We start from the raw sequence: 18,157 nt of genomic DNA, 5'->3' as shown, positions 1-18,157 counted from the left end.
ATGCTACATATTACCTCTAACTAGCTCAACCAATGAATTGTCATCCTGTGTTAAAGCGTGTTGATCACTATTTGTTTGTTTTAAAGATTTAATAGCCTAAATTTTTTTCTTTACCGTTTATTTTTTATAAACGAAAAAATAAAATGAAATTTAGAAACAAAGGAGAGATACAAATGCAAAAGGGTAAGAATTCCTCCAAAACAAAACAGAGAAAAACCAAAAGAATCATGAGTGTTACATGCAACAAAACACACTAATTGCTTTGTAAATCTGTTAGAACTGGTTCAATACAGATGGAAAAACAAAACCACATTGTATTTATTCACAAGAATGCCCCCTGATCAAGGTGACCAAGAAACAGACAAAGATGTTACACTGTTTACAAGGTATTTGAGAGTCCCTGGACTCTCCCAAACTTACAATGACCATCCTCCCTGTCCCTTCTATCCTGTCATATTTCCTTTTATATACAATCTCTTACTAACCATCTCCAACTAATTTAGTTAGTTGGGTTCTGACCTCCTACCCCTCTTTTAATTCTTTTAACATATACTTGCCTTGCTTTATTAATGGTTTGCTATCAATCTACCAAAGACAAAAAACCATTTGGAGAAGATAACAAAGAAGCTAACTACTTAATCACAATGAACTTAAAGAGGCCGCACCCGACCAATAAAAAAATTAGCATTTCTTTTCAACCATTTCCCCTGAACAACTGCAAATTGAGAATGGCCCCAAAGCCTTTAAGAATCTATAATGGTGCCCGGAAACCTCTCAAATTAATACAGTATCCTTTGGGAATCCTTGGGGAAAACCCAATCTTTACATAAAACACAATATGGATTATTCTAGAGAAGGGAAGCTCCTAGCAATGCACAGGCAAATGACAAACATTTGAGGGAGGAACTGATTTTCAAACAGGCTTATCTAGATGGAAAATTGGAAACAACAGTCATTTCTAGGAAATGAAATGAGGAACTGGAAGTAAGTTTATACTCTTACAAAAAAATAAACTTGACATGTAAATAATCCTGAGTTTGCTGGAGAGTTCCCACTCAAGTGTCCTCCTAAAATTTAATTTGAGAACTCAACTGTCATCTAAACCAAAGGAATGAGAGGTCTAAAAGAAGTTCAACTGTGAGATATGGATTTCCAAGTGCTGGCATGCATAATGGATTCCAACTGTGGATGCTATTTTGTAGACTCTTGTGTCCCATGCTTATGTTTTCTACACGTACTTTCTTTCTCTCTGCCTCTATCTTTCTCATATGTTTGTGTTTTAAATTTTCTTAGATTGGAGAAATGCAGGCCAATCTGAAGCAACATGAGAATTTTGCTCTGCAAGCATCATTGCACTTTGATAACTGTGAGAAACTATATAGTTTTTAATTTCTATATTTTGCGAGCTTGAATAAGTTGCTAATTTGTAGATTTTATTTATGCAGGTAAGAAAGAGTCTGAGAATTGTAGACACAAGCTTACAGATTCCTTGAAGTTTGCAAAATCAATTGTTCGGTTGACACCTGAGCTAGAGAAGGAATTTCTTGAGGTTTGTTTAGACACTCAAATTATAGTATGCATTTCACTTTTCATTTTTATTATTTACATAATTGGAATCACTGACCACATCTTGAAGGTGATGCTTTCTGGACATGACAACATAGTAAGTTGTTTTCATCTGTTTGAAGAACTTGATGTTAAAAGGCTATATGGATGCAAAAACATCATTTTCCCTGTTAGAGTGTAGAACTGTAGTCTGTCTTGTATAACTGTATTAGTGCAGTTCAAGCTGTATTCAGACAGCTGTAACATTTTTGTTTTCTGTCATGCTGTGACTGTGACAGTTATTACTGAATTCATGCTAGCTTTCTAGGTGATGATCTAGAGCTTTCCGAGTCTGAGTTTGTTAGGACCCTGGGAGACAGTAAGGCAGTTAAGGTCGTTGCCCCTAGCAGTGGAATATTACCTTATGACAAGGTATATGTGAGAAGGAATGGAAAGATGAAAAATGACAGGGGTGGGACATGTGAATTGAGTGATAGCAATGGGTTTTGTAACTAACTGGCCTGCTGGCACAATTAGAGTAGGAGAGAAGGAGAAATACTGATTCGTTTATGGGTTAGTGGGTTGAATATATGGGTTGGGAGCACTGTTGTTAAATGACGGCCATGGCAGCATCATGGTGGAATTTGGTGGTGAAAATTAACCCCGCCATTACAGCGTTAGCGTTTTATGGCGTTTTTCCACGGCAGCCATGGTGGAAATTGTTGAAAAATGGCGTTTTTGCAGGGTTAGGCTGCGAATCTGACCCGGTCTAGAGGTTGACCCGTGCAAGAAAACCCTAAGGTGACTTGTTAATAGCTGTGCTATTGCGCCGGTGTGGTGCAGAGCAGCCATTGGCCGCCACGTCGCGGGGCGTTTGTCTCATCGCGGTGGTTGCGGGTTTAGGACGGCTAGAACAGGAGAAGTTGCAGGTGCTACTGCACGATTTTAGGGAAAGGAAGAAACCCTTCTGTTTTTCTTAAAATGCATCGTTTTGATTATTTGTAAGGGTAGAAAGGTCATTTACCCTTGATAAAACATATTTCATCTTCTTCCACACTCTTTCTCTCTGCATGAAAAGCCAAAGCCTCATCGTAACAATTTCTCCCATCCTGACTGACTCACCCACTCCATTTCACGGGAAAAATCAGCTAGTCCGAAGGGTCACCCACTCCATTTCGTCAGAAAAATAAGTTTTTCCGACGTCTCCTCTGCTTTTCTGTTCACTGGAGAAATCAGCTTTTCCGGCATCTATTCTGCTTTTCTGTTTGAGCTCTATTTTACTATTCACTGATCATTTTTGTTTTTCTGTTCAAGATCTATTTTGCTATTCATCCTCTGTTTTGTTGTTCAAACTCTGTTTAGCATTTTTTGTTTAATATAACATCCATGTTGCAATGTTTTTCTCTTTTACACTGTTACTTTTACTTGGAATGATGATGTAATCTTGATAATTTCTTGAGCATTTATATTAAATTTCTGTGTACATAAATATTATATATGCATATTATAATATTTTTTATATATTTTATTATATCCGCCATGGTGGTTACCATAACTTTATGGCAGATTTTTTTGGTTTCTGCCATGAGCTGCCATCCACCATTGATAACATTGGTTGGAAGAGGTGCCAAGGGGGGCATCTTAGGAGAGAATAGACTCTGCATTTGGGGAAGAACTAGGTCTCTCGAACATCTAGTGATTTCTGTAATTTTCTTTCTCTAAGAAATATATGCAAAAAGGGTAGGAGCTGAATTTCATTCTGTTCTTTTCTGTTATTCCAATACTGATACCAGTTCCTTACAGAGTTATATATAGTTAGTTATCATGTGTTGTGTGTATCTCTTTTTCACAATACTGAATACAGTTTACACTCAATAATTCTCTCACTTCTATCTCTCTACTCTCTCCGAATTCTCAATATGGTATCAAGAGTTTACTGATTCTTATCAATGGAGAATCCACATCCTATTTTGTCTTATGCTCCAACAACATTCTCACATAACTTACCATCAAATTGGACGAGAACAATTCTCTGCCATGGAAGCAGCAAGTGGAAGGTGTAATTCACGGATACAAGTTATGGAACTTTGTTGTTCATCGGCAAATACCATTGAGATTTTTTCCTGATGAATATTGTGACCCTGTAATGTGAATTCTGCTTACACAGAATGGAGCAACAAGATTTGTTGCTCTTCACCTGGTTGTTATCTACTTTCTCAATCAGTTCACCCTGGGGTGATTGTTTCCTGCATCCATTCATGTCAGGTTTGGAAAGAAATTCACAATTTCTTTCATGCACAAACGAAAGCAAAGTCTAGTTAACTTCAATCTAAGCTTAAGAGTATCACCAAAGGAAATCACATAATCTCAGACTATCTGCATTGGATTAAGGCTATTGTCAATACTCTACTCTTAATTGGAGACCCTATCTCATTCAGAAATCAGTTGGAAACCATTCTTGATGGTCTTCTGGAAGAGTTTGATACTCTAGTCATTTTCATTCAGAATCAATCTGAACTAACTCAGGTTGAAACGATTAGAGAAGAACAAAAAGAAATTCTCAGTGAATCCAACTCTTTCTCTGTGAATGTTGCACAGGTGACAATCTACTGCTCCAAATGCTTTGCCAAATTTTGGAAATCTAGAATGAAAGCTTCCAAGACTTTGAAAACCAGAATAAATGGCTATGGACATTGAGGATCTTTTTGAGGTCGCGGAGGTCATTATGGAAGTCAGGCATTGGTGCAATTCCAGATATGTGATAAGTTTGTATATAGTCATTGTTGAAAAGTCAAGCTTGTACACTACACAGTAGTCCCAAACCACCAATGCCATTTTTGGCTGCACCTGGAAATTCATCCATAGTACTATCCCTTGCACTTTCGCATGATCTGATATGCATTCCATGCAAGCTCAGTATCCAACCTCTACAGCTATGCATCATGTGACATCTAATCTGCAGAATCTTGTGCCCAACACTATTGTTAATGGTGAAAATCAAATTCTTGGGTAATGGACAAGGTTTGTCCATTTCTTTAATTGGCTTAGCTTCTTTTAAGACACCTATACATGCTAATACCTACCTCACTCATTTATTATCCTTGACATTACAATCTTGTACGTGTTAGCAAGTTTGCATGTGATGACTCTGTTTGTTGAGTTCTACCCCACTCATTGTCTTGTTAAAATTACATGGCACCTGTGAGTTTCTTCTACGATGTACACTTGGTACCATGAATTCTACACATTGTCAGATGTTATTGAGTTGTCAATTTTACCACACCTAATACATGTACTGTGTTTTTTGAAAATCCTGTTGTTTCTAGCATTCTCATAATGAGGAGATGCATAAAATTTTTGAGCTGTGTAAAATTCCATTCCTAATACAGTTGGGAGTTATTTTTGTTCATCATGTTTCTTAGGCAAGGCACATTCTCTTTCATCCTCAACTATCTACTCTACTGCTCCTGAACTTGTAAGCAGTGATATTTGGGAACCTAGCCCAGTGGATTCTACTTGCAGTTAATGCTATCTTTTAACTATTGTTGATGCATGCACACATTTTTAAAGAAGAAATCTGACACACTCGCTATGTTCATGGAGTTTATAACAATGGTTGAGTTGCAGTTTGGCTCTCCTCTCAAATCAGTGCAAATTAATTGGGGAGGTGAATTTTGACTCTTCACCTCTTGGCTCATGCAGTCAGGAATCACTCAACTGTTTTGCCCACTTACACGCCATCAAAATGGAATTGAACGAAAGCATTGCCACATTGTTGAGGCACTTAAGTTATTAGCTCATGCACAACTCTCAATTATATCTTGGGCCATGCTGCACAAGATGCTGTCTACCTGATAAACATACTTCCCTTCTTCGGCATTAAGTGTACATATAAGAAAACTAGGCCCAACTCCTAATACATTGCTTCTTAATTATCTGTTCTGTAGATATAAACAACTATGACAAGTGCATCAATTATTTAAATAAGTATAAATAGTTATCGTTTCCATGAGGATTGGGCCAATTAATTAATAATATCCTATGAAGCACAAACATCTCTCTTGTTCAAAGTGTTGCAATGTCGAACAAGTTTCAACATCAACACTTTTTAGACACTTACTCTTGCTAGACATTCCTTATTAGGTGTCCAATTAAAAAATTATTTTTTTCAACTCAGACACATGAGCTAGCACTTCTATACAACTTGGACACTTAAGTTGACACTTGAATGTAGGACACACATATTATTAAAAAATAATGTTTAGTCTCTTTATAAAAAGATCTCAAAACAATAAAGTTATATCATATTCACCATCTTAAATAAATATACTGTTATATATATATATATATATATATTCTATGATAATGAGTTTAAAAAACATCTTTTTTAAAAATTTTACATTAAAATTTAAGGTAAGTTCTATAAAAGTTAAAAAAAATAAGAATTTTTTTAATAATACTTGTGTGTGTTCTATATTTAAGTGTCAACTTAGATGTTTAAACTGTATAGAAGTGTCAGCTCAAATATCTAAGCCAAAGAAAAATAAATTTTAATTAGACACCCAATGAGGAGTATTTAACACATGTTGAATAAGTGTCCGAGAAGTGTTGTTGGAAAAAGTGTCTAACACCACAACACATCAAACAAGAGGTGTTTGAGCTTCATAGGGTGTTGTTAATAGTTGAAAAATTGATACTTGACAGAATATTGAATGAATATTTCTCATTAATTTTATATGGTACAATGGTAACCATTTATATAGCTATGGTAATTAATTCTATGCTAAAATCAGGAGTGTCAATCTTACCCAATTATGTTAATTACATAAATAAGGAAAGAAAAATAGGGAAAGAAATCAAAATATTTTACAACACTTCCCCTCAATGGTGAATGAATATCTATCATTTCCAGCTTGCCAGTAAGATCTTGAAATTGCTTTGTGGGCAATTCCTCAACATAGACCAAAAGTAGTGTCAGTTTACTACCTTGTGAATGTTTTATGAGGAGGGTATGATCACCTTGGCTTTGCATATACCCCATGGAAACCATGGCTTAAGAGAACCTTCCAAACCAGGCACGAGGAGATTGTTTGAGCCCATACAACGCCGTGCTTAATCTGTACACATTGTCTCCTTTGGAATCATATCCAGGTGGTATCTCCATGTATACTTCTTTCAATTCTCCATGTAAAAAAGTGTTCTTTACGTCAAATTGATTTAACTCCCATCTGAAGTGGGTTGTCAAAGAAAGCATAATTTTGACTGTGTTCATCTCTGCCACTGGAGCAAAAGTCTCCTCATAATCAACCCTATACGTCTGAGTATATCTTTTAGCAACAAGCCTTGTCTTGTATCATCCAATGGAGCCCTTAGATCTATATTTTACAATATATATGTATTTGCATCCTACTATCTTTTTGTTTTTGGGCCTTCCAACAATCTATCAAGTCTCATTTTTCTCCAAAGCATGCATCTCTTCATTCATGGCTTGAACCTAGTTATTGTCTTTTAACGCTTCATGTACTGATGTGGGGATCTGGATAGATTAATCAGCTGAAAGAAAACTCAAGTGCTGCATGGAAAAGGGTTTAGTAGAGACAATGAGAAATAGCGTACATGGCACAAGACCTTTTTTCTTTTCTTAAGGTAATGAGTAAATAATTAGAATTACCTATACTTTTCTTCGGTTTAGACGGTTGACTTGCTGTAGGACCAGGTTGGGTTTCCTTTGTCTTTGGTAAACCAATATAGGAGCAGATGTTGGTTTTTCAATAGGAGCAAATATTGATGTCTTGACAATGTTGTCTGGTGTAGGTGCCAAATTCTACATGGGTAAAGGGATAAAAGGACAACCATTTGAAAACTCAAGACACTTGGACTCTGACTTAGCTTTCAACACATTCGCTCCCTGAAGCTGAGGACTAGAGTAGAAAGGTGGTGTTTTATGAAAAGTGACATATATAAAGGCATAGACACAATGACTAGGAGGATGGTAAAACTTGTAACTTTTTTGGTTAGGCAGGTAACCAATGAAGACACACTTAAGAGATCTAGGATCTAATTTTTCACGATGCTGCTGATGGATATGAACAAAGACAATACATCCAAAAACATGACACTCTAGACTATTCATAACAGGACTAGAAGGGAAGAAAAAAGACAACCTGAATAGGATTGACTCCATCAAGAACACGAATGAGTAACCTGTTTATCAAATATATAGCTGTCAGGACTGCTTCTCCCCAATAAAATTGAGGAATTGACATATGAAAAAGGAGCTCTGGCAACTTCTAGCATATGACAGTTTTTTCTTTCTGCAACCCCATTTTGCCTCATGAAAAACACTATTCTTTTTTTAAAAAATTAGAAAATGATTAGTTCACATATTCTCTTCCATTATTAGAACGTAGTCGTTTTATTGTTTTTCCAAATTGAGTTTGAATCATATGAAAATTTTTTTGAAAAGTTGTACAACTTCAGTTTTATCCTTCATCAAATATATCCATGTTTTTCGAGAGCAATCATCAATAAAAGAAATAAACCACTTTGCACCAAAAATATTAGACACAAACAGGTCCCCACACATCACAATGAACAAGGTGAAATGGTTGAACACTTTTGTTATTATTACTAAGAAAGGTTGCATAATGATGTTTTGCAAATTGACAAATATCACAATTAAAAGGCTCAATGGAATCTTTTAAAAATAAAGAGGGATACATGGACCTAAGAATACTAAATGGTGGATGACCTAGACGCTTGTGTTGAATCCAAATTTGAGATGTTGTAGAATCTGAATTCATTTGAAGGCAAGATTGTGGCACCATTTGTCTTTCATTTCTCCTTTATTCCCATGCTTTGTAGACAATATAACCCTCCCTGTTCCTTAGTAGTTCCAATTGTCCTTCTCATGGTAAGATCCTGAAAGACACAATGAGAAGGGAAAAATATTACTTCACACTTCAAATCTCGGGTAAGTTTTTGGATAGAAATCAGATTATTAGATAATTGAAGAACATGTAACACATTATGAAGAGGTAAATAAGGATTGAGGGAAATGGTACTACTCCCCGACAACTAGGATATTGGACCCATTAGCAACAGTAATGTGTTGATTAATAAATGAGCTAGAGTAGGTGAAGAAATGGGAAAAATGGGGTGTCATATATGGTTAGTAGCACCAAAGTCAACTATCCAGAGATCCTTATGCATAGTACCGGAAACATAATGAGAGACGATCCCAGAATTTTTATCATTCATTGCAAGAGAGCAAGTATTAGATGGCTTACTTAGAGATTCCATGAGGTTTTTCAAGCACTCCACCTCAACTTTTAATGCTGGTATCTCCTTTGCAGCAGGCTGAGTTGATTGATCTTTGTTTGTATCCTCCACATCATATACTGCTTGATTAGCCTGTTTTTGTGCATGGGCTTTAAATCCACCTAAGCCTGTCTTGGTGTGGCCACTCCTATTGCAACAAGAGCACCAACGGTCCTCCCTTTTGTTGGCTGTAAAATTTCCAGTTTAGGGAATCTTGCCAGATGTGAAGGCACAACTTTCAGCGGGTCTCTCATTTATCATAACCATCCTCCTATTCTCCTGACCTCGAACAATGAAGAGTGCCTCAAAAAGTGAGGGAAACTTTTCCTTCCCAAGAATCTGAGCCCACATAGGATCATATTTCCAGATAAAAACTTGAAAATTTAAGACCTTTGAGTAGACTGTGACACTGTAGCAGCATCGTTGCTGTTCTCCAATTCTAGATTTTGGTGTTGATCTAATTTCACCCACAAATCATTTAGCTGCTCATAGTAATCAGTTATCGAGAGAGAATCTTGTTTGGCACTAAGGATTCTACTTTCCAACCCATAACAAGTGGAGATGTCTTGCTTCATAGAGTATGTCTAACAAAGGTTGTCTCATATCTCCTGAGTTGTGGAAGTGAACACACAATTCCGGCTGATCTCCGGCACCATAGTACCTCACAACCATGTCATGATGAGAGAGTCCTAATCATCCCATGCCTCAAATTGTGGATCCTTTGCAATAGGAACATCCCCTTCAATATGGTCTAACCTTTTTTGACCCTTTAACGTCCTCCAAATAAATTGTGCCCACACAAGATAGTTCTGACCATTGAGTCAGTTAGCAAAAGGTAATGCTTGAAGATCATTAGAGATCAATGGCACCAAATTAGCAGGTTTGGGTGACCTCTGGAGCTTTTGTTGCAGCCATCACGACAGAGCAACTGCAAAAAAAAAAAAAAAACACTAAATTTGTAGGGTGCAGCCTCAACAATGGCAGCTGCAGCCAAAAACCAGCAAGACAGGAAGAGTAAGATTTGGTGTGTCTTTGGCTAAAAAAGGCATGGCAAAGCTGTGATGACCACAATGAAGGCGGCTAAATAATTTAGGACACAGAAGCAGAGCCCCCAAGATCAGGAGCTTTGATACCAAGTTGAAAAATTGGTACTGAACAAAATATTGAATGAATATTTCTCATTAATTTTATAGTGTACAATGGTGCCCATTTATACAGTTATGGTAATTAATTCTATGCTAAAATCATGGGTGTCAATCATACCCAATTATGCTAATTACATAAATAAGGAAAGAAAGAAAAATAGGGAAGGAAATCAGAATATTTTACGACATTAATTATTTGGCCCAATCCTCATGGGAACAACAACTATCTATACTCATTAAAATAATTGATGCACTTGTCATAGTTTTTTACATTTGTTGTTTTGTAACTGAGTGTTGGAACGCTTAACCTTCTTTGTTCAGCTCTTAGATTTTGTAATATTTTTGCTCATTTTAAGCTATTTTCCATATGAAATGGTACTATATAATAGAAAAAGAATATATTAGTCTAATTTCTAATAAATTTGCTTAAAAATTATAATTATTTAATAACCTGACTAAAATAACACAATGTCTTAAATGAAATTCTATAATTTAAATGAAATTTAGTAAGGTTAAACATTTAGCTTAGTTGTGACTTCGTCAACTTCCAAAAGATTGCTCCATAGATCCTATATTTATCTATATGAAGAAGAAATCATGTAACGAGGGGGGTTTTTATTTGTACAAATGGTGCTTCGAACTTGGAAGGAGCATGAAGAAATTAACGATATTTCTTTATCTTTTGAGTTGTTCTGCTGGATCGCTCAAGACCTTTGGTCTCTACCCGGATTTGATGAAAAAAATGGGATCACTTCTTATGGAAGTATTTTGGTCATATTCCTAGTCATGTGGGACATCTTGACATGGCTGATACCCAATATGAAGCTTATTGGCCCCAGATTTCAAGTCTCCTAAAGGTATTTGCTGGTTCTTCCTATCCTTTTCTCAAGCCCTATAACAGCCATAAACTGGACTTTAGGTCTGCTTGGTGCATGATATGTACTTGGTCTTATTAGAAATAAATAAGGATAAACCACAATTACAAAGCTAGAATGATGCAGATTTTTGAGGGTCTGTGCTTTCCATATGCACAAAGGCTCCAATTTCGTTTAATGACACAATATACTTATTTAAAGGCACCATGCCTAATTATCAAATCCAGGCTAACTAACTCGGATATTGCAACTAACTAATTGGGGGTTACCTAACAATATGCCCTTCCCTTAAATAATTACCTTGTCCTCAAGATGTGTATGGCAGCTGCAAAACAAAGTTGTACTGGGGTTCCATTTGTTTGAAGCATTATGATTAAGCCAACCCCACTACCGCAGCCCAAAATAACTCGAGGCTTCCTGGTCAAACACAAACAAGTGGCTGCAATCAATCTCTTCGAATGCTTTGTTTTCTTCCATACTCTTAGCCCAAAAACAGAGCATCATTGCCTCTACAAGTCACAAGTGTACTGAGAATCCAAGGTTTTCTAGGCAAATCATGGTTGGTTATCATCCTTCATTACTCAAATGATGCTGCATGTGTTTCTTCATCTCACAACTTAAAAGATGGTCTCCTTCCACAAAACAAGCTTGTTTTCATTGGTTATTACATTGTTTCTGATGACCTGGATTATTTATAAATATGAGCTTTTGGTTTGCGTCTTGCCATCTCATTATGACTAAAATACACGGTTTCAGTGAAATACTATGTTTTGAAATTTTATATATGTAGATGAGAAGACACTCTAACAAGATTTAGGTTTTTTTTACGTAGATGCCCACAACAATTGAGGAATTGGAAGCAGCCATCCAAGATACCACTTCTCAAGCAAATTCAATTCTTTTTGTCAATCATAACATATTGGAACAATATGAAGATCGTCAACGACAGGTGCTCTTGCTATTGTTATTTGTTTATGTTAATTCCCTGTGCCATCCATATTGACAATTATTGTACAGATTGAAGATCTTGCAGCAAAACTTAAAGCAGACAAGCGGGAATCTGCACAATGTCTTACTGAATTAAATAACATTAAGGTCAGTTAAGTGTCAACTTTCTTTACATGACTAGAACGTTATAATTGTCATGAACCAAATATCCTGAGGGCATAAGTTGTTAAATGAAGAGAGCGATAAAGTCATATCTCATTGAGGTCAGTTACATGGATTTCTTGACTTCATGGGATTTGGTTAAAAACTAAATTTTTGGTCTTCCTCTACTCTTTTCATATGACTAAAAAGTCCATGCTATCAACCCTCTCATTAGTGCCTCTAGTTTTTTTTTTTTTTGCACATGTCCAAACTACCTTCACAGATTTTTTGTCATTCTCTCCTCATTAGAGGCTACTCCAATATGAGGTTGTAATATGATCTTTATACAAACTAATTCAAATTCCTAATAAGCTTTTACACATCTCTAACATAGAGAAGCATATATGAAGTGCAATTATTGACTCCCAAATTATAATCTTATAGAGGTTAGTGGCTGCAATTGAGCATGTGTCCCCTGAAAAGTAGGGCAAACAATTTCCAATTACTATGGTTTACTGGCTCCTTTTTACAACTTGTGGATTGCAGATCCAATTGTGAAAGTTGTGTCAGAGAAGTTTCTGAAGTTCATTCTCATAGACTGACAGATTCATTAGAAATGTTAAGGTAGCTAGAAGAGAAAGAGAGGGAAAACAGCTCTAAAGGGGATCTGTTATTTGTCTAAATGGGAAGTGTATGTCACAGGGAGGGGTGTGGGATTTCTGTCATGTTTCCAGCTTTCAGCATGAAACCAAAGGAGTTCTCTGCTGGGACAATGATGTGATTCTTGATGGAAAAGCTTGGTTGTTATGCACAAATATCTTTTTCCAAAATATATTTGTGATTGGAAAGTGAGATAGACAAAGAAGAATAAATGGCTATTTATTTCTCGTGTTCTTGCCAAAAATATGTATACTGGCATGTGTAATTTATGTTTATCACCATTTTTGTCAGTATGAGAGAAAGGGAGCAACAGGCTAAAATGGATTGCTGAACCTTTACAGCTGATGAACTGAATGCAGGAAATGATTTAATCCTTAGTATCAAATAAGATCACCAGTGCGTTATAGTGAAATCATCGAACTAACAAGGATCGGAAGACAATATTGAAGTTAAGAGTTAGCATGGAGCCAGAATGTGATATAATATTAATTATTGTGGCTAATAATGACTGAATTTGATTTACATCTTAACAATGACATTAGCCAATTTCTATTAATAGATGATGTGATTGTGAACTGTAGTGAGTTTGAGTAATGATGCTTGTTGTATTAATGGTTTTATCCTTTTTTTTTTTTGTGGAAGAGAGGGAGTGTCAGAGCATTTATTCATGGCATGCGTTTCACTCTTTCTAGTTGCCTTGAAAATATTGTCAAAATAAAAGTTGAAGTTTGTAAGTTTTTCCTGCAGGGAAAATGGCTTCCAACATTGAGAAACCTTGTGGCACAAATAAATGAAACTTTCAGTTGTAATTTTCAAGAGATGGCTGTTGCTGGAGAAGTTTCACTAGGTTTGTCTGATGGTAATTTACGTAACATGATGGGTTTTTCTTACTCTTATATCCTCATCTCTGTTTCTCTTCTTCTCAGATGAGCATGATATGGACTTCGATCAATTTGGAATACTTATAAAAGTTAAATTCAGGTGACTGATGTTCTGAACTAGCTATTTTGTTTAGGACATATCCTTTCACAAGATCATTATTCAACCTTATGGTTAATTGATGACTTCTGGTTACCAGTCAACTTAAATATAAAGGAAGCCTGACTTTAAGATCTACAACTCAGTTATTGATAATAGTAATTAGACTTTTGATAAATTTAATTTAACCTGTCAGAAAATGATACAAATTCATTGTCTTTTCTTATTATTCAGTTTAAATTTGCTCCATGTCATAAGATTCAAATTTTCAGTTTACTAATTGTTCTTTCACTTGAGAGTCCAGAGGAAAAGATTGTCAAATGTGTATATTTCTGATTGATGAAAATGAAACTGTACATAGGATACATGGATATATAGATACAAGGAAAAACCAAAAGTAAGGAAAAAATGGAGCTAAATCTAAAGATGTGATACTATTTACATAATGTACAGAAAATCTCCTAAAGATAGGCTATCTACATTAATACAAATAAAGTCTGATATAAAATATAAATGAGAACAAAGTCAACTAAGTCAAGTCTGTTTCATCTTGATATAACACTATCTATGGAATATCTCAACACTTTCATGCCTACTTTGTTTAAAATTAATGGAGTGTCATCATCATTAACTGTATTTATATTTCAATCAAATAGCCATGTTACTACATGTTGGGTTAGCATATTATTGCAAAAGGGTAAAATACCCAAGCCACAACTTCCCAACATGTGGTTATTATTTTTTATTCCTTCTTACAGTTTATCTTTTATATGTTATCATTCAGAGAAAATGGACAGCTTCAAGTCCTGAGTGCCCATCATCAATCTGGAGGGGTATTACAAAGAATTTATTTCTTATTGCATTCATGCTACGTTTTCCTCCCTTAATGAACCTTGGGGTTTGGTTTTCTAGGAGCGATCAGTTTCAACTATCGTCTATCTTGTTTCCCTTCAAGATCTTACAAACTGCCCATTTAGGGTTGTCGATGAGATCAACCAAGGTTGGCTACCATTTGAAGTAAATTCTTAAGAGATTGACACAAGCCCTAAAATTACCTTTGAATGTACTTTTATCAGGGATGGACCCAATAAATGAAAGGAAGATGTTCCAGCAACTAGTGAGAGCAGCAAGCAAGCCAAATACACCACAGTGAGTACTAAGTACCAACACTGTCTTTTCAGTTTCTCGCTCAGAATGAGGTTATAACTAGATAAATACATGGTACATACCCAATTCAGTGAGTCAGATTGTTTTGTTTGTCAATACTCTTGAATAAATGGAGAAATACCATGGCTATTAATCAATGTTGCCGAAATCAGGATCCTACATAGGATTGGGAGGGGAGGTCCCAGATCGTAAATCATGTGATTGTAACAAAGATTGTAAGATCCTACTAAACATTCAAAACTATACTTAAACATTTACATAAACATAGAAAATAATATAGATAAAGAAAATAACTAAACATAAAATTCATGGTCGTTAATCCAATACAACACATAATTAGTCAAATAAGAAATAATAAATGAGCACAGTCACAATATTTCATAAAGCAGAGCCACAACACCCTAGAAGCAAGAACCACCACAGAAGTTCAGAACCGGTGGCGAAGAGAAGAGGAACCAAAAACCCAGGCAGCAGCACCTAGGTCGCAGAAAATAGAAGATTGACAGAGAAAGGACGAAATGCAGAGCAGAGGTTGCAGAAAATGAACATAGAGATAGCACAAATAGAGGTTGTAGAAATCAAACCCAAACCCATAAAAATGTTGTTTCAAGATAGAGAAAACTGTGACCTAGCTGGAAGAGGCATTGTCACAGTGAGAATAAGAGTTTGGAAGTCCAAAATCGGGTCAAAAAGTGCCCTGGAAACAGGTTTTCAAAAACTGGGTTGTGAAAATCCATCCCGGAAACCTGTGTAGTGAAGATAGGATTGGATCATCAATCCTGTGGTCAAAACGAGAAAGACTGGGATCCTACACAATCTTGCCAACTTTCGATCCTGTTTCCATTTAAGATTGCAGGGTGGGGGAAGATCATGGGATTGCATGATCTTAATTGGATTAAGATCTCGATTTTGACAACATTGCTATTAATAATATATGACTGGGTCACATCAGCTGAGGAAGGAACACTCAGCTACCTGTATGATCAGCATCTTAGATCTGTTGCAGATAGTATGTTTTGTGCATAGTATCTAATGCAATATTGCGAATGATATATGAGGCAAACAAGCCCATAGGTTATGATTGTGATGGTTAGCTTACATTACATACTACAGATAATTAATTTTGATCCTTGCAGGTGATTCTGTCAGTAATCTGTTTTGTTTCCCACCTTTTATTTCTGCCTCATTTGTAAGCTATTATTTATCTTATGCAGGTGTTTCTTGCTTACCCCAAAATTGTTACCAGATCTGCAATATAGTGAGGCATGCAGTATATTGAATGTGATGAATGGACCTTGGATTGAGCAATCCTCAAAGGGTAATTTCTCATACCAAAAGCTCTGGTAGTCCTCTTTAATTACTGAGATTTTGCTCACAGGACTTTATGTGTACCAGTCTGGGCTACAGGTGATCGATGGAGTATTATCACGGGACTTGGGGAGACGCAATGTTGAAAACACAAAGGAGTTACGCCACAAGGAACCAAATAAACGACAATTTCCCAGTGAACTTGTGCATGGAAATTTAGCCTTGGCATAGTGAATTGGACCTTTAATCTTGTAAATCGGACTATGATATTCATTAGTGTGTTTATGTATACTTTAGGCTAGATTGACAACCTCTTTGTTCTTCTCACTATCATTTATGGACTATTGCGATAAGGTATCCCTTTTCTTTACGCTACCTTATGTTACTTAGACTTGGATGGAGGCCTAAGGGAGTTATAATGGTTAGGATGGTCCTACTTGTTGTAGGACTCTTTTCTTTTTCTTTTTGATGTACATTCCTACAAAAAAAAAAAAAGGCTATAAATTATGTTTGTATCATAAGTCTACAGAACAAAATAATGTAATATATATGGAATACAATGTATTTTGAGATATCTTTAGTAAGAATGCATGGTATTAATTACGTATATAATGAGTTGTAAGGAGGCATTTCAATTATAACATGAAAAAGTTTGACAAATCGTTGCAAGATTTGCTAAGGATGTTGAGAACTGTTAAGTGAAACATTAATAAAGAAAAGAGTAAGACTATTTTGATGGTTTGATTGGGAAAGGGAAAAGGAAAGACTAAGAAACAAAATGAGCCAAAAAGAGATTTAAAGGGAAGAGTAAAGATAAGTCCAACTCTTCTCGTTTGAAACTTGTAGGTAGTTGATGAATCGATATTTTAAATGGATTTATGTAGTTAATTGTATGAAAAAGAGATGTAATTAAGATAGAAAGTGCAAAAGGGAATTGAATTAGCCCATTTATACTTAATAGTTAGTTTGAAGAGGAAAATGAAAAATAATGTTATTTCATTGTGGAATTTGGAATTTGGATCTTATGCATTTTTAGAGGGAACTCCAGTGTACAGTTTAGATTTTTTTAAATAAATTTATAAAAAAGTAATTTTGGTTTAAGCAAAAAAATTGCTTAATTGAATTTAGTAAAGAAGTATTTTTTTACTTAAGTTAAAATTGCAAAAAAAATTTAAAACTTCATCTTTTTCTTCTTTAAATTACAGAAAAGTTAAAAAATATTTGTGTAAGATCATGTGGTGATACTTTATGGTTATGTAACAAAAATTAAGTGTTTCAAAACATGTAATATCATAACTATTTTTCAACCAATTTTTTAAAGTTATCATTCTGATAATCTGTTTCATCATTCTTAATAATTTAACTTGATTTCAAATGGTTTTACTTCACTAATGTTTAGTACACTAGACAATACATTTGGAATATTCGGTGAGATAAAATATGTAAGAGTCTTTGATGATTAGGTAGTTATTGGTGAGAAATAAAGATTCTTCAAATTTTTTGCAATTTAGAAAAGAAGATGAAATTTTAAATTTTTTCGTAATTTTGGCTTAAGCGAATTTTTTGACTTAAAGCAAAAATCACTTTTTTACTAAATTTATTTAAGTGATTTTTTTTTTCTTTAAGTCAAAATCATTTTTTGCTAAATTTGCTTAAGCGAATTTTGTTTCTCTAAACTGCATACTGCAATTCTCTTCAAAACTAATGAGGATTTCAATCCTAAAATTTGTGAGTTCTTTGTGTGGTTCTAAGTGCATAATTAATAAGTTTCGAAAAAAGATAATGGTACATGATAATGTTGCAAACTAAAAGAGCATGTTACTAATATAGAGCATCAAAACATTCAAATTTATATATATTCTGACTTTTTGAACCTTAAAAACCTGAATGAACAGTGATAGTCAAGTCATTCATACTACAATAAAAATGAATTTTTTTCTAAAATATTACAAAAAAAAAAACACACATTTGGACCCTTTGCAAATATATTTAAACATATAAACCCATTTACTATTGCATTCAGAATTTGGTCCCGGGGAGTCAAATTCTGACAGCCCCTCCCCCCTCTTT

The 18,157-nt window shown here is 35.1% G+C and overlaps 1 protein-coding gene across 2 annotated transcripts in view; it reads left to right on the top strand.

Moving 5' to 3' along the window:
* LOC113854046 (structural maintenance of chromosomes protein 5) overlaps positions 1-16,692 on the top strand; it is a 32,501-nt gene extending 15,809 nt beyond the window's left edge. Inside the window, exons 20-30 of one of the 2 annotated variants that reach the window (XM_027484872.1) lie at positions 1,294-1,366; positions 1,446-1,549; positions 11,718-11,834; positions 11,903-11,980; positions 13,382-13,481; positions 13,561-13,615; positions 14,397-14,445; positions 14,525-14,612; positions 14,689-14,761; positions 15,994-16,097; positions 16,175-16,692. In XM_027484872.1, the coding sequence (XP_027340673.1) occupies positions 1,294-1,366; positions 1,446-1,549; positions 11,718-11,834; positions 11,903-11,980; positions 13,382-13,481; positions 13,561-13,615; positions 14,397-14,445; positions 14,525-14,612; positions 14,689-14,761; positions 15,994-16,097; positions 16,175-16,233 (900 nt within the window). In that variant the 3' untranslated portion in view covers positions 16,234-16,692. The remainder of the gene's footprint in view (positions 1-1,293; positions 1,367-1,445; positions 1,550-11,717; positions 11,835-11,902; positions 11,981-13,381; positions 13,482-13,560; positions 13,616-14,396; positions 14,446-14,524; positions 14,613-14,688; positions 14,762-15,993; positions 16,098-16,174) is intronic. The other variant, XM_027484873.1, reaches the window with a different exon arrangement.
* Positions 16,693-18,157: the final 1,465 nt, after the last annotated feature.

This window comes from Abrus precatorius, unplaced genomic scaffold (assembly GCF_003935025.1).
Source record: "Abrus precatorius isolate BTA unplaced genomic scaffold, Abrus_2018 Scaffold11, whole genome shotgun sequence".
Lineage (NCBI taxonomy): Eukaryota > Viridiplantae > Streptophyta > Magnoliopsida > Fabales > Fabaceae > Abrus > Abrus precatorius.
Note: the sequence above shows the minus strand (reverse complement) of the source record. Positions and strands in the feature narration are given on the sequence as shown.